Source organism: Salvia miltiorrhiza, chromosome 7, assembly GCF_028751815.1.
Source record: "Salvia miltiorrhiza cultivar Shanhuang (shh) chromosome 7, IMPLAD_Smil_shh, whole genome shotgun sequence".
Classification (NCBI taxonomy): Eukaryota; Viridiplantae; Streptophyta; class Magnoliopsida; order Lamiales; family Lamiaceae; genus Salvia; species Salvia miltiorrhiza.
Genome location: NC_080393.1, coordinates 35,143,634 through 35,159,066, shown reverse-complemented (window position 1 = coordinate 35,159,066; position 15,433 = coordinate 35,143,634). Strand labels below are relative to the sequence as shown.

General features: G+C 36.6%; 2 protein-coding genes across 6 annotated transcripts; one reads left to right on the top strand and one right to left on the bottom strand.

Moving 5' to 3' along the window:
• The first annotated feature begins 1,296 nt into the window (after positions 1-1,296).
• Positions 1,297-4,866, top strand: LOC130996179 (annexin D5). 2 transcript variants are annotated; one of them, XM_057921692.1, is made up of 6 exons: positions 1,297-1,588; positions 2,393-2,538; positions 2,670-2,888; positions 3,824-4,039; positions 4,121-4,210; positions 4,302-4,866. In XM_057921692.1, the coding sequence occupies exons 1-6, from the start codon at positions 1,513-1,515 to the stop codon at positions 4,506-4,508; spliced, it is 954 nt and encodes a 317-aa protein (XP_057777675.1). In that variant the 5' UTR covers positions 1,297-1,512; the 3' UTR covers positions 4,509-4,866. The 2 variants fall into 2 exon arrangements, with proteins under 2 accessions (XP_057777675.1, XP_057777674.1); XM_057921691.1 differs by having other exon boundaries at positions 2,667-2,888.
• Positions 4,867-5,538: 672 nt separating this feature from the next.
• Positions 5,539-12,622, bottom strand: LOC130996178 (histidine kinase 4). Of its 4 annotated transcripts, none has more exons than XM_057921687.1 (12): positions 11,987-12,556; positions 11,336-11,811; positions 10,788-11,024; positions 10,525-10,712; positions 9,068-9,286; positions 8,783-8,969; positions 8,634-8,685; positions 8,320-8,549; positions 8,099-8,197; positions 7,078-7,778; positions 6,152-6,655; positions 5,539-6,067 (listed from the first exon to the last, which is right to left on the bottom strand). In XM_057921687.1, exons 2-12 carry the CDS (start codon positions 11,669-11,671, stop codon positions 5,821-5,823), a joined length of 3,000 nt encoding a protein of 999 aa, XP_057777670.1. In that variant the 5' UTR covers positions 11,672-11,811; positions 11,987-12,556; the 3' UTR covers positions 5,539-5,820. The 4 variants fall into 4 exon arrangements, with proteins under 4 accessions (XP_057777670.1, XP_057777673.1, XP_057777672.1 ...); XM_057921690.1 differs by having other exon boundaries at positions 10,525-10,694; XM_057921689.1 differs by having other exon boundaries at positions 10,525-10,694; positions 11,336-12,622.
• Positions 12,623-15,433: the final 2,811 nt, after the last annotated feature.

Sequence of the window (15,433 nt, the reverse complement as noted above, 5' to 3'; positions counted from 1 at the left end):
AAAAGAGAGTATAATTGTCCAAAAAGCAAAGTAGGAGTTTATTTCATGGACAAATATTTAAGGGCAAATAAGAGTTTATTTCGTGGACGGATGGAGTATCAAAGTGATAAAGGTGATAAAGTAGGAAAGAGAATGTAATAAGTGATAAAGTATGAGATAGAATGTAATTAAAAATTCTTATTGTTTAATTAATTATTACTATTTATAGAAATGAGACAAGATAGTGGGACAAACAAAAAAGGAACACGTGATGGGACAGAGTATTATACTTTATCCAAAGCTGAAAATTTACATTTTCAAATCCAGGATTTTATTGAGTAATTGATACATATTTTTTTATTTTATTTTTAAAATATACTCCCTCCGTCCCTGAAATAAGTTCCTCTTTTTCCTTTTTGGGACGTCCCCAAATAAGTTCATCTTTCTTTCTTTCCATTTTTGGACAACTACCCCACCACTAATAATACTTTATTTATTCTTACTTTTCACTTTTTCACCACTTCCAATACTAATTATAACATTTTTTCACATTTTCACCACTCTCAATACTAATTATAACATATTTTTCTCCACTATCAATACACTTTACCACTTTTCCTTAAAACTCGTGCCGTCCCCAAAGAGAAACTTATTTTGGGGACGGATGGAGTATTTTATATTGATTTATATTTTAATTTTATTTAATACTATTTATATTTATTTATTTAAATATATCGTTTAATTTTAATATTCGTCGTGCACCGCACGAATGGAAGTACTAGTCTTTTTATAAATAGTGAGATAAGAAATTTGTAGGGATATCTTCAAAAAAAAAAATACGTACTAATAAAAAGGTCATAATTTTCAGTAATTGAATGAGTAATGAAATCTATTTATTGACGTCATGAGAGCATGGAGGAAAGTTAGGAGACAGTAAAACTACTTCCTCCATAGTGGAACCGTATATTTTGGTTAGTAAATTAGAGGTAGCAAATTGGAGGGAGCAAAGTTGCTAGCTGGGAAGTATGGTAGATAGTGGGGCCCCCTCTTTAATTATTTGACTTCTTGTTCGTGTTTTTTGTTGGTTTGGAGTATATATATATATATAGTGGTAAATATAAGCAATAATGATATTGCGATTCATGAATAGTTAAATATGAGGTAGTGATACAGTGAAAAAAATATGAGATAGTTGGAAATGAGATAATTGTTGAGGTGGCACATATGTGACATCACTGTGGGCTAGCACTATAGTGGATGATACGAAAGAATGAATATCAAATTAAACAAGCATTTAGCTAGCTAATGATTTGGGTAGGGGTGGAACCACTTAGGTCAGCGTCAACGCGCTGCTTAACTAATTTACGCGGTTGTACATTTCGCTACGGATATTGTACGCTGACGAGTAACGCGCTCTCATCTCATCCCCATTACTATAATATATCTGCACTCACTGCAGCGAGTGGTTGAACTCAATTCTGTAATTTCCGCTTCATTCATCTACAGCTAAATTGACTAGAGAGATAATCAAAGATGGCGACGTTGAGCGTTCCTCCAGTTTTGACTTCGCCTCGCGATGATGCTATGCAACTCTACCGTGCTTTCAAGGGTAACTTTTTTTTTTTTTTTCTTCTTCCTGGTTTACGGGTTTGTAAGATGTGATTTCAAATTCTAAAGCATTTTTGGGGGTTTAGCTCGTCGTATTGTTGTAATTTTCTTAGTCTGAGCCTCGATCTGTTAGGTTCTTGTTTATCATGTGATTTTGGTGTTTGAAAATGATGGTCCTCTTTTGTCGGTTGGGCGAATCATCTTCTTTAGGAGTTTAGCTAGTATAATGATGTAATTAGTCAAATAATCCTCGACTTCTCATGAAATTTGATATTCTGCAAGTGATCTGCAACCTGAACAATGAACGTAATCAGCAACCTGACTCCGACTCGAATCACACATATATTGGTCACGTCTTAAAAAAAATTAGTGGATAGATAGTCAATAGAGAAAATGAGTGAGTTACTTAGCGTTTGAGAGAACTGTTTTAGTAATAGTTCATTGGGTTCATGGACCTCGTGATTGTTTTAAACTTTGTAGACCTTTAATTAATCAACTATTTAGGAAACTAACATATGCATTATGAGAACTCCAACTCACACCATCACATTATCTGTCGCGAAGCGCATAAAATTAGTATGAAGTCATGAACTCAACTGGCTTAGTTCACCACCTGCAAACAATGTAGCCTGTGAGTTGCTTCTTATCATTTTGCTAATAAGCTGGGGATTATGTCTTTATCTTGATTTTGTAGAGGAGCATCTGAGATGTTTGCACATTATATCTTAGAGATTTAAAAAAAAAAAAAAAAAAGAAACAAAGAACCACTCTTCTAGCAGGTCTAACTGATAACTGCAAATTTCAGGTTTTGGATGCGACACTGCAGCAGTTATTAATATTCTTGCTCACAGGAATGCAATGCAACGTGCTCTTATCGAGCAAGAGTACAGAACTATATATTCTGAAGAACTTACTAAACGTTTGGCTTCAGAACTTAGGGGTGATATTGAGGTACAAGGGAGAATTATCCATACTTTTTTCTCCAACATAAGCTATCACTAACATAAATTTGTAGAATTGTTTTTCCAACACCTTTATATTTTATAACCAATTTTCATATTCATGTTTTGAAATGGTAGCAGAGAGCAATTTTGCTTTGGATGCCTGATCCAGCTGTACGTGATGCAACAGTAGTAAGGAAAGCTTTGAGTGGTGATGTCATTGACCTGAAAGCTGCTACTGAAGTCATTTGTTCGCGTACTTCAACTCAAATTCAACATTTTAAGCAAATCTACCATCAAAGGTTTCATGCTTATCTTGAGCATGATATTGAATACCAAGCAACTGGTGATCTCAAAAAGGTCCTCTCTCTGTCAAATCAGATGCACATATTTACATGTCAACAAAATGTTTATGAATAAAATGGTGTTTCATGGACACTTCTGTTTTTGTTGTGAGTATGTTTGCCTGTTTCTGTCAGTAAACCACTGAGTCATATTTAAGATACCTTCCAATCACCTAAGACTAGGGTTTTAAATTATTGGAATCAAATATCACAATATTCCTTTTGTATTTATTGAATGTTCTTTTCTTTTGGTTCTTTTAATTTATGAATTTAGAAGTCCGTCCTTATTTTTATCCATCAAATTCTTGCCTACTTTTCTTTTGGTTCTTTTTCACAAAATTTGCTTAAGTTGTGACATACACTTTTTTCTATATATTTTTTAAATGTTTTTTGATAAAATTTTAGACTTGTTAACTGCACTGGAAAACAATGCATCAAATGGAAAATGCTCATTGCCCATCAAATACATGAACAAAAAGTTCACCAATATAATACTACAATCACACTTCAAACCCTAATTATACTAGCCAAAGAGATGAAAGAGAGATGGACAAATAGAGATAAAGGAGGCAGGAGCAAACATACCTTACAAGTTGGAAGTACAAATAGAATATTCTCCATTTAAGTGCATGTGTCTTGGCTCTAATAAAGAAATTGTTGCAATTTGAAGTTAGTCTTTTAGCTTTTAGGTACTTAGTCTTTACATGTATACTATTATGTTTTCTACGTTAATTATAGGGCTACACACACCCACAATAATTGTTATTGTTAACTATCATTATTAGTTGGTATATATACACACACATACTCAAAAAATAGTGTAGCAAATAATAATACAATGATGTAAATAAAATATTCATAATCTATTAATATATTCATGGCAAGGAGTAATGCAAAGAGTTTGAGCCTATAATCCTTGCTTATGTTCTTCCGTGCTCTTCTGCACTGTAGTTGCTACTGGCATACGCTAGTTCTCCTCGGTATGAAGGTCCGGAGGTGGACAGGGCAATAGCAGAGCATGATGCTAAGTCTCTCTTTAAAGCTGGGGAGAAGAAGCTTGGAACTGATGAAGACACTTTCATACGCATTTTCGCTGAGCGAAGCCGGGCACAACTGGCTGCTGTTTCTTCTGCTTACCATAGCATGTATGGGAGCTCACTTAAAAAGGTACTCTTTCCTTAAAGGTTGTAATTCTTGCGCATAGAAACTGTATGTTGGATATATAAACATCTTTGAATCATTCTGCAGGCCGTAAAAAGTGAAACATCTGGGAACTTTGAGCTTGGTCTCTTAACTATATTACAGTGTGCTGAAAACCCTGGGAAGTATTTTGCAAAGGTAAACTACGACATTCTGTCTTAATTACATTCTCTCCTGGATTAGCTACTTATTTTTGTGTAATGACTGCATAATTCACCTTGAAATGCAGATGCTGCACAAGGCAATGAAGGGTATGGGAACCGATGACTCAACCCTTACCAGAGTGATAGTGACGAGAGCAGAGATTGATCTGCAGTATATAAAAGCCGAGTACCAAAAGAAATATGGGAAGTCGCTCAACGATGCAGTGCAATCAGAAACATCAAGCCATTACAGAGCATTCCTTCTGTCTCTTTTAGGCGCCACACCCCGCTAGACAGAGGTGAGTGTAATAATAAACCCTTTTCTTGATCTCGTGGTTCACCATTTGTACAGCTTATGGGGATGGCCAAGATAAAGAATTTCGTGGAAGGGTCGCCCTGCAAATAAAGTTCCATGAGTTGAGAGAAGAGGCTTGTTCTGTGTGTTCTTCAGTTGTCTGCTTTTGTTTGTACATCGTTATTTCCACGTCAAAGTTAGCAGCGTGGAATGTTTGCTAGATTGGTCATATCTTGTCGTATTGTCTAATTTAGTACCAATTGTCTTTGTAGCTATCTTAAGCTGTATATTGCACTATGATTTACCCCTTTTCAGCTTTCTATATTAAAGATCTAATGATAAGGCTTTGATTGTAACTTTTCGTCCTTTGACCCAATTGTTTAAATTAATGCAATTATCATATGTTTAAGAGGGTGTTTGGCAGAGCTTATAAGTTGTTTAAAACAACTTATAAGCTGATTAGGAGTTTATAAGCTCCTTCAACATGTTTGGCGAAATAAGCTTCTAACAGCTTATAAGCTCTAAAAATAAGTTCTAAGAGCTCTCAAAAAAATAAGTTCTTCTATCCTAACTTATTTTCTCATTATCTTATAATAACACTCATTTTACAAAAATAATTCAACTATGATTTTTTATTTTTATTATATATCATTCTAATTTCATTCTTCTTTGATTTTCTCTCTCTAATAAGGATTTTCTCTTATTAACTAAAAATTCTCTCTAATAAGGTTTTTATTATAAACTTAATTACCCAAACATTTTGACAACTTATATAAGCTCTTAAGAAGCTTATAAGCCCTTTAAAATAAGCTTTGCCCAAACACCCGCTATCTAAATCAATTTCTTGTAATTGCTAACCATCTAGGTAAATGAAATAGTAAATTGGTTTTCATAGTATTTTCCTCTCAGAAAGTTCTAAAATAAGAATCATTGTTGGCGATTTTACGGAAAGAAGCCAAAAATAAATGAGGATGAAAGAAGCCATTATTTTCTGTAAAGAAATACCAAAAGAGCATGAAGATTGAATATGCAAGAAACAGGTTGTGATTATGAATGGCAGCAAACTATAGCTAACATACTTAATTCTACGACACAACAACATACATGATATGATTTTCTACAGAGACCAAATCGCCTCGTGACCTAGACTCATGCCATGAAGATTTCGTGGAAACATTTACATCTCTAGCCCCCTTCCCTAATCAATATACATACAACCACGTGTTGCCAACGGAGGCGAGTCGAGGCAAGCTTCAGCGAATCCACAGGCAGCAGCATGAGGAAAAATTGCTGGCACTGTCGGAGATGAATCAAGGAAGTTGCTCTGTGTTTACGGTTGCCTTTGGTTCGAAGAACTTCGCCACAGCCTCGTAAAGACTCTTTTCCTGGAAAGGCTTCGACACGTACCCATCCATGCCGATTTGCAAACATTTCTCTAACGTGGCATGTATAACATCAGCTGTCATCGCCAATATCGGGATATGCCACTCCCCCTTCCGCGTTCCTCCTCCGTTTGCTCTACGCTCCATCTCCCGAATAAGAGTAGTCGCCTGAAACCTGCAGCACGAGGAAGCAAGAGGTTAAATATATGCTGCACGCACGTAGCAAAGGAGAAACAGCAATGAATCTTTTCGCACGCACCCGTCCATTTCAGGCATCTGAATATCCATGAAGCAAGCACTGAACTCGTGTGGTATTTGGAGCAATTTTAGAGCCTCTTGACCACTCGCAGCACAGAACACTTCTGCACCGAATTTTTTCAAGGCGCCGGCAGCAACTCTACGGTTCACAACGTTATCATCGACCACCAACAACTTCTTGCCAGATAGCAAGCCAGATTTAGCGATAGTTCTGTTCAGTATGTCTTTTCCGTGCTGGCTTTTTCTGCCGATTCCCAATACCTGCTGCAAGCACACAGCCACCATACTCGCTCTCAGAGGTTTCATGATGACGGTATCTTCAAATCCAGCCGCCTTAGCTTTCTCACACTCGGCAACTGTGATGTTAGTTGCAAGAAGGACCATCTTTGGGAGTTTATACGAGTGGCCGTTTTTTCTCCAGCTAGATAACTGCATAGTGTCATCTTCTTCACCGGAAATCCAGGAATCCTTTTCAACTAGTAATACATCTGGCGGCTTTTCATCTCTGCCCCACAAAACAAAGGAAACAAGAACTTAGATTGATAAATACGACGCTGTGTTTGCTTAAATTCTTGGATAAATTTAAACCCAACATGACACTACAAAGGGTTATTAATCTGTATAATCTGATGATTATAAACAGAAATGCTTTGATACGAAATCAGGTTATCATGTAAGCAAGTTTTAATTCCTAGGCAATCAATAAAATATTGAAGGAGACCAATCATTAATATTTACAATGCAATGAAAAGAACAGGAAGACTGGAATAGACATTTCCTTCGTCTTTTTCCTCTAATAATAAGCAAATTATCCTCGTCGGAAAAGAGAGATTTAGACAAGCAAGAAGATTTAGCCAAAACAAAGGATATATGGGGAATTTTAGCTAATTCCCTAGTACAAAAACAAGAAATAAGAGAAATGCTAACCTAGAAATCAGGGAGCCATATTTTCCAAAAACAGCAACTGCTTTTGCAATGCTACTAACAGTTTGAGCCTGAATACCAAGTCGCTTCAAGTGGTACTTCGTCACAGCGGCTCTAACCGGTTTGCCATCAACTATAAGTGCTTTTATCCCTTTAAACGCATTAGGCAGGTCATCAGGGAAAGATTTCTTCAGATCTATAACCGAACTATTCTCACAGCTTCGAAATTCAACAGTGAAAAAGAATGTGCTTCCTATTTGAGGACGGCTTTTGAAGTCCATTTGACCACCCATTAGCTCAACAAGACACTTACTAATGCTCAACCCAATACCAGTTCCTCCATAATTTCTAGAAGTTGAACTGTCCGCCTGCATAAATGGCGTGAACACCCGCTTTTGTGCATGTTCGGGGATACCGATTCCGGTATCTTCAACACATACCATCAAGGCAACACCGTGAGAAGCATCACCATTCATCACAGTTCTCGAAGCATCACCGGATTCTTCATCTAAATATTTATAGGTCTCCCAGCTGCTCCGGTCATCGGCAGCTTGTCTGCCACTCAGTGTATTGTACTGTCGAACGCAAGATTGCACTGTGCACTCAGATTCTCCATTCATGCAGCTTCCAGGCTTCAAATCCATAACTGACTTTGCTTGTGCAGCCAAGAGGACTTGAACAAATATATGTCCTTGCTCAGTGAACTGTTGAAACATTAAAATAACGAATGTGAGACCATAACAAGCATCCAAATTTGGTGTGAGGCTCAAACAGTTCAATGTTTACTTTTTCTTGTGTTAACAAGTGCAATTTCTATTCTCATGGTAAACTGTGGAGTTTACAAGCTAAGGGGTGATTTCAAATCCACAGATATGATTTTAGGGAAATAAATAATATAAAAAAGAATTCAAGGTTGAGGAGTCAAAATCCATAGGTAGTGGAAGGCAGACCTGCTGGCAAATTAATATAACCGAGGCAAGAAATGAAACGAGAAAACATAAATAGCTTTTACCATGACACTTACTTTTACTGAGTTCCCCACAAGATTGGTAATGACCTGCCTAAATCTTCCGGGATCCCCCACAACAACTTCAGGTACTTTATCTGATACAAAAACAGCCAACTGCACTCACCAGTTAATTACATAATTTGCAGGCAGAAGTTCTAAACAAATAAGATGCTGAAAGGGACAAAAGTAAAGAAGATAAAGGCAATAAATTCGATTATAACAATCTCAAGACTAACCTCGACACCCTTTTGCCTTGATTTCTCGGAGAACAAGGACAAAACATCATCTAAAATTGACCTAAGGTCAAATGGGACGGCCTCAAGCTCCAACTTGCGAGCTTCAATCTTCGCTCTGTCAAGCACTTCATTTATCAAGGTTATCAGTGCTTCTCCACAAGCTTGAGCTGTTTGAGCAAAGTCCTTTTGCGTTGAACTCAGCTCTGTGTCCTGTAGCAACTGTAGCATTCCTGCAATGGCAAGAAAGTGAGTTATTTATCCCAATAACCGGTCAAAATGTGATTAATTTTATGAATCAGATGACAATATTATACCTAGGATTCCGTTCATGGGAGTTCTTATTTCGTGAGAAACAGTAGCCAAAAACTGCAAGAATATAGGAAATAAAATGAAGCCAATCAAGATTGAAAAGCAGCAGATAGACGTATTATAAAGATTGAAGAGCAAGTACTGAATGAAAAACCTGAGATTTGGCTACATCTGCAGCTTCCGCTTGAACTTTCAGTTCCTGCATTTTATCAAAATCATCTTCAACTTTAACAATGTGAATTGCGGCGCTATATATCATATACCCAATTAAGATGCCAATCACAAAGACAAAGAATGATGTTGTTAGCTCAATCCATGATGTTGGAGCCTCTTGAAGGTACCTAAAGACAGAACCCAAATAAGAAGAACGTCTCAAGTTTCGTTTCTGTTTACATATTTCCGTACAATACCCACATGTAGAAGGGTTTTAAGCACATACCCACATATCATCTCATGTCTGCGGAATGGATCTCCGAAGTCAAGCCTGCTCACATGCTTAAGTGACATATCACTTTCTAGGGATTGATGGCCATACATGATCAGAGGATCAGAAGAGTTGGTAACATCGTATACATTAACGGCAATTCCCTGGTTCCCAGAAAGTTGTCCAAGTAGATTCTCAACAAGGGACTCGACATCGAAGGCTCCACCTAGGTACCTAAATGACATTTACAAATGCCTAAAGGTTAGAAAATAAGCTAAATGTAAGAAAGAACTTAGGCCAATTAAGGCAATATATGCAACGCATGGAGCAAAAACTGTTTGTATGAATGCTGGATTAAAAACTATGATATGAGGCACCTCACGTGAAACAGAAAGAAGAACCATGCTCGTCCCACTGTCTATATTCAGAGAGGAGAACTAGATATTAAGATATTGGTCTACAATCCCTATGAAAATGCTTACACAGATCTATAAATATAAAATAACACAAAATAAAACAAATCTAGGGTTACTATTTTCTAGTGGATACTTGGATATAATTATATGAATTCCATCTCATATTATAAAAGATAGGGACACAAATCAAGGTACACTGTACACAAGAAACAGTAATTTGACAACTGTAGAAGTGTCAAGAAAATATAATTCCAATGTTCAATAATTGTGATTTCAAAATTTTTCACTGAAGTCGTAGTTATTACTTCAGGTTTATTATAGAAGAACTGTAGCTAACATGATGCGACTTTCGATGGTACCAGGCTACCAGCATGTGAAACTTACATTGGGATACAAATGTAATTCATATATGAAGCACTAATTTGACAATTGTAGAAGTTTTAACAAATTATCATTTTCATTGTTCAATAATTATAATTCCATAGTTTATCATTAAACTCATAATAACTACTTCAGGTTATTATAGAACATAATTAACACAAAGCGACTTTAGATGGTATCATAATCTGAAACTTACATTGGGATGCAAATGTAATCCATTTTGTCACAACACATATGGAATGAAAAAGACAAAAAGTTTCTAGTGAGATGCACAACATGTCGAGCCGTTTGCCCTCTAACAAATCAAGGAGAAGAATCTAAATGCACCGAAGCACCAGTACACAGGATTGTTATTCACTATCCCTCTAAAGTAAAGGAGTATTATTCAAAATTCGAACCCCCACTAGGTGCTTTTCTATAATTAGATAAGCTGGAAAATTCAACTTAATCCCATGACAAACCTCTAAATTTGTCAAGAAGGCATTCTAGGTTTGAGGAACTTCAATGTTAACCTCACAGCTGAGGATTTTTAAGAACTTCAACACGGCAGCTTTGAGTTTACTTGAGCAATAAAATCATGGTAAGTCATATAGCATCTAAGAAACTATAACAGAGTTCGAAGAGCACGGAAGAATGTTCTATTTGTCAATTTATACAGACAGAGCAACTGCTTACCCTGCTGTTGCTTCAATGCGCTCTTGCACAGTCGGGTGAGGGGGAAGCTTGGAATCGTAAACCGGAAAGGTCAAAACAACCCCAAGATGATGTGAGTTTAACAACCTAAATGGGCTAGTAAGGACTGCTTTACCAGTAGCCCGAGCCCTCAGTATGTTTTCACGGTCCTCCTGTGTTGACAAAAGGAACTAGTAGTCGGAAGATGAAAACTCTCACAAGCCACAAGCAAGAAAAAGGTATCATCAAAAAACGTGTTCAATTACCTCCCCTGACATCATATCAAGTGATTCAATGTAGGATACAGTTTCTTGAGAGAATATCACCGGAGCATACTCATCCCTAATCGGGGAAGGCTCTTCTTCCTCCATTGTTCTAATTGTCCATCCATGCTGCCTCTCGAATTCTTCCCGCTCAGAATTTAGAATCCTCTGAGCATAGGCCACCCCGCTCAATAATGGCCTCTCAAAAGCTGTTCTAGCTGTGTATTCTGCAAAGGTTTCCTGCATTTACCACGATCGTAAATTTTTCCATAAATGAGTAACAAATTCAAAATTAGAAAGTAAAACAAACGCAGTTCGACATCAAAATGGATTCTATGTTTCAACGCTTAACTAATAAAGTAACTCACTAGAAGCAGTATGAAGACCTTGATCAGTTTTCACTAGATTAACAACCAACATTGGGAATTCCATAACAAATATCACCACAAAATCGAAATTTTCATATTTCCAACACAGACCAAAGTCCTTACATCACAATGTTATACAAATTCTATGATCAAGAAAGTATAGAATGCCTAAATGCAACAAACCTGATCAATTGCAGAGGGATTCTTGTAAAAGTGAAAAGTGGAGACGAGGATGGCAAGGGCATGAACATGATTAACACTAACACTAAATTGATCCTGTAACATCCTAGCCCTCTGATCACACATGCCTACAAGAACTTCCTTCCTCTTCTTCTGCTGCTCACCATCCGTATAATCATAGATCATTTTACTCACAAACAACATCACCAAGATCCAGATTCCCAAAACCCCACGATTCGAACAGTAATGTAGCAGAGCATAATGCTTTCTCTTAGTCCCCACTGCTTCATTCACCACCCTCACAGCCACCGTGTGGCACCCTTGCCTTTTCTCACCCATCTTCCCAAACCCTCCTTTTATTTTTCACTTCAACTAAGAATTCTCACCTTTTACGGCCTCAAACACAAAGGGAATCTAAGACCCGCAGTAAACACACTCATGAGCTTTATTGCTACAACTTTTTAAGACTCGCTTTTTCCCTGCAACAAGAATTTAAAGAAGAGGCTTCTCGTCGGCTCAAGGTAGTCTATCATTACAAAAATATTGTGGTGCGGCACAAGAATTGTCCACATTTCACACAAAGAGCAGATTTGAAGAAACCCCAGAATAAGAAAAGATAAAAAGAGAAAAGGTGCTCAAGTTCAAGGAATTTACTCAAAGAAAGAGTTTAATAATATTTGTTTCATAATTCCATGATGGGAGGAGCAAAGCATGGCCTTGTTGCAGGCCTTAAAAGACTAAACCTTCCCCAAATTCCAAAGAGAAAAGAACCCCCGCCCTCTTCTTCTGTCTCTCCCTCTAAAGCTTAAAAGATATACTAATAGTAATTGTTTGCTAATCCAAAAGGGAATTTTGTGAGAGGGTGTGAATAACTACAACGAAAAATGACAAACAAAGAATAAAGGCACCTAATCATGCATAGATTTTCTCTTCAAGCGTGAACTTAAGTTTCAAGAACAGCCAGACAAAAAAAGCACGTTCTCTGCCCCCTCCCCTTAAAATAGTACCTATCATTCTCACACCTCACACAAACTCAAACCCACCCAAGATTTCATCTTTGACCAGCCCAGCTGCTTCTTTCTCTCTCACACACACAATATGAAACAGTAGTAAAATATTATCAAGAAAACAGCAACCTAATTCTGGATGCAATGTACTGCAGTTGATCTGATTAGTTTAAAGGGGGGGCCAAAATTATTATTTTAATGTGATGCGAGTGTGGTAAGTGCGAGAGATATATGTCCATAGCTTACTTTTTAAAGCAAACTGAATCGAATTTGAGGATTTTCCCAGATACGCTCTTGTCCCCTTCTTTACCCTTTCAAATTAAAATACTCTTTCTCTCTCTCCAAATAATACAAACTTACAAGTGGCTTTTATCGTCAATTTTAACTACACTCACGGAAGATGTTTTACTCCCTCGTTCGCCCATAATATCATTGTCAATTTTTAAAAAATATAATGAATAATAATTGTTTTTTTTATAAATCATATAAATAAATGGGTTAATAGTCGAAAAATACACGAACTATTACGAGATTTGCATATTGCACATCACCTTTGAAATTAGCTCCAGAATACATCACCTTTTGATTTGGTTGTAAATTGCACACGGCGAAGATTCCGGCAACTCTTAAGTTTGACCGGCGATGACATGGATAACTACGTGATTTTTTTTACACGCTGGCAAGCCACGTGGGCAAAACGACGTCGTTTTGATATTTTGAAGAATTTCCAAAATAAAAGAAATCCTAAAATCCAGCGAGCATTCCACTACTTTCTTCCTACTCTAGGCGGTTCGCCGCACTGCCGTCACCATTTTCAGAATCCGGCGAACCATCACCGGTCTCCCCTTCCGATTCAAAGGCTGAGCAACATGACTCCACCCCTTCGAAACACCACCGCAAACACCAAGGCAAAAATCACACTCCACGGTTCAAAAATCACACTCCAAAACTCCAAAACGACACCGCCTCTAGCAACGAACTCTGTCTGCGGCGCCCATGACTTCAACACAAGCCCTCTCTCTCTAGTCCTCTCCAAGAACGACGTCGGTGGTAATTGGGGGTACTGAATTTCAATTTGGGGATAATTGGGGGTTTAGATCTAATTACTTGATCGGGTAACAACGTCGGTGGTGTTGAGGCCGACGACGTTGAATTTGGAGACGATTGAATCGAGAGAATCGAAGGGAGTAGAAGATTAGCGGCGATTTGATTTGCAGATACGCCATCTCTTCTTCCCAACAATACTTTCCATGTCGGACCATCACTCTATCAGTGGCAGAGCCACCGCCACCTCTCACCTTCTCCGACCCCAGGCGACGAAGGCGGCGTCCAGACGAGAAGAAGGCAATGGGTGTAACATCCCAAATATTTAGATTTATTATATAAGTTTATTAGTATTTTCTTGTTTAGCTTATTTTTTTTAGATATATATAGATATGCACCATTAATTTTTTTATCTAGATTATTATTATTATTATTATTATTATTATTGTTATTATTATTATTATTATTATTATTAATGATTTCCTAATAAAACTAGAACTCTTTAAAGACTAGTATAAATAGAGACATAATATCTACCCTAAAAATCACACGCAGAAAATACTTCCTACAAGTTCTCGTCTCTCAAGTTTTAGTTTCATCAAATTTTCTTTGATCGCCTCTAAATCGGTAAGTTTTCAATTATATACAAATCTACATGATAGTATGGGTTTCTTAGTTTTATTTTTATTCCACCGAATTTGATAAGTTTCTGCATGCACGAAATCTTTTTATTTTTAAATACAAATCGAAATTCGTTTTCAAGATTGAATTGGAGTAAGACCACCGCAATTGATTCCCTTCGAGATTTAATGATATAAAAACTTTCAGTGTATACGAATTTTTTCTAATTGTTGCAGACTTCAAATTTTGAATTAAGGGACCGAACCTTTCTTAATTTTGATGATTATAAATTGATATCTTTCAATCCTAGTGTGTGTCTATTATTGTATTTTGACTTCAAGCTACTGAGTTATCTATGCCTAATTTTTTTAAATTGATCAAAGTCCTATTATAAGTGAAGTGTACAGACGTGACCAACTATTTAGCCTATGATTACTATTTTTTTTCTTTTCTTGTGGTATTAGTTAAAGTTTCGATTTTTGAGCTAATTAATTAATTAAGTATATGGGTACTGATTCAGTTTCATTATATGATTATATGTACTTATTGCCTTATTTAATATTTAATTATATGTATAGAACATAATCTAATTTAAATACATAATTCCAGTTTGTGTTAATGATAAAAACCCCATTAGTCTTTCGATGTCTATACTGTTATATAAATTTATATACACGATTAATTTGTTATAGTGATTATGTAGGATTTTAGTTTAAGTTTTTGAAGCATTAAATTTATGTGATTAGGTGCGGCGCATTTAAGATTCCCTTTTCAGATTTGATTTATAAGCTTCGACCTTAAGGTGAGGGATTTTACGCTTATTCATATAGTTATATATATTTTTTATTTTCGCGCTTGATTACTTGTTTACGTGCATCTTATGACTATGTTATGTGTGATCATGGGACCTAAGCCATTGATCTAAGTTATGTGCGATCATGGGACCTAAGCCATTGATCTATGTTATGTGCGATCATGGGACCTAAGCCATTGATCTATGTTATGTGCGATCATAGGACCTAAGCCATTGATCTATGTTATGTGTGATCATGGACCTAAGCCATTGATCGATCATGGGACCTAAGCCATTGATTTATGTATGTGTTTGGTCATGGGACTTAAGCCATCGACTCAAACTATGATTATGTTTGTCAAGGGGCTCTAGTCTCTTGGCGTATGTTTGCAAGTATGATAATGTGATTTAATTATATATGTGATGTATATGGATATTTGTTATGTTCCTCACTGAGTATATTTTCAATATGCTCACCCCTTATCTTTTCAGTTTTGCAGTTCCAGAGTCGAGGTGGCCATGGAAGTGGAGAATGACTAGGGATAAGGATTTTTCATTTGAACATTTTAGTTGAACTCATTAAGTTTTATTTTGCTTTTATGATACTACTTTAGTTTGGCAAATGGATTTTTAAAT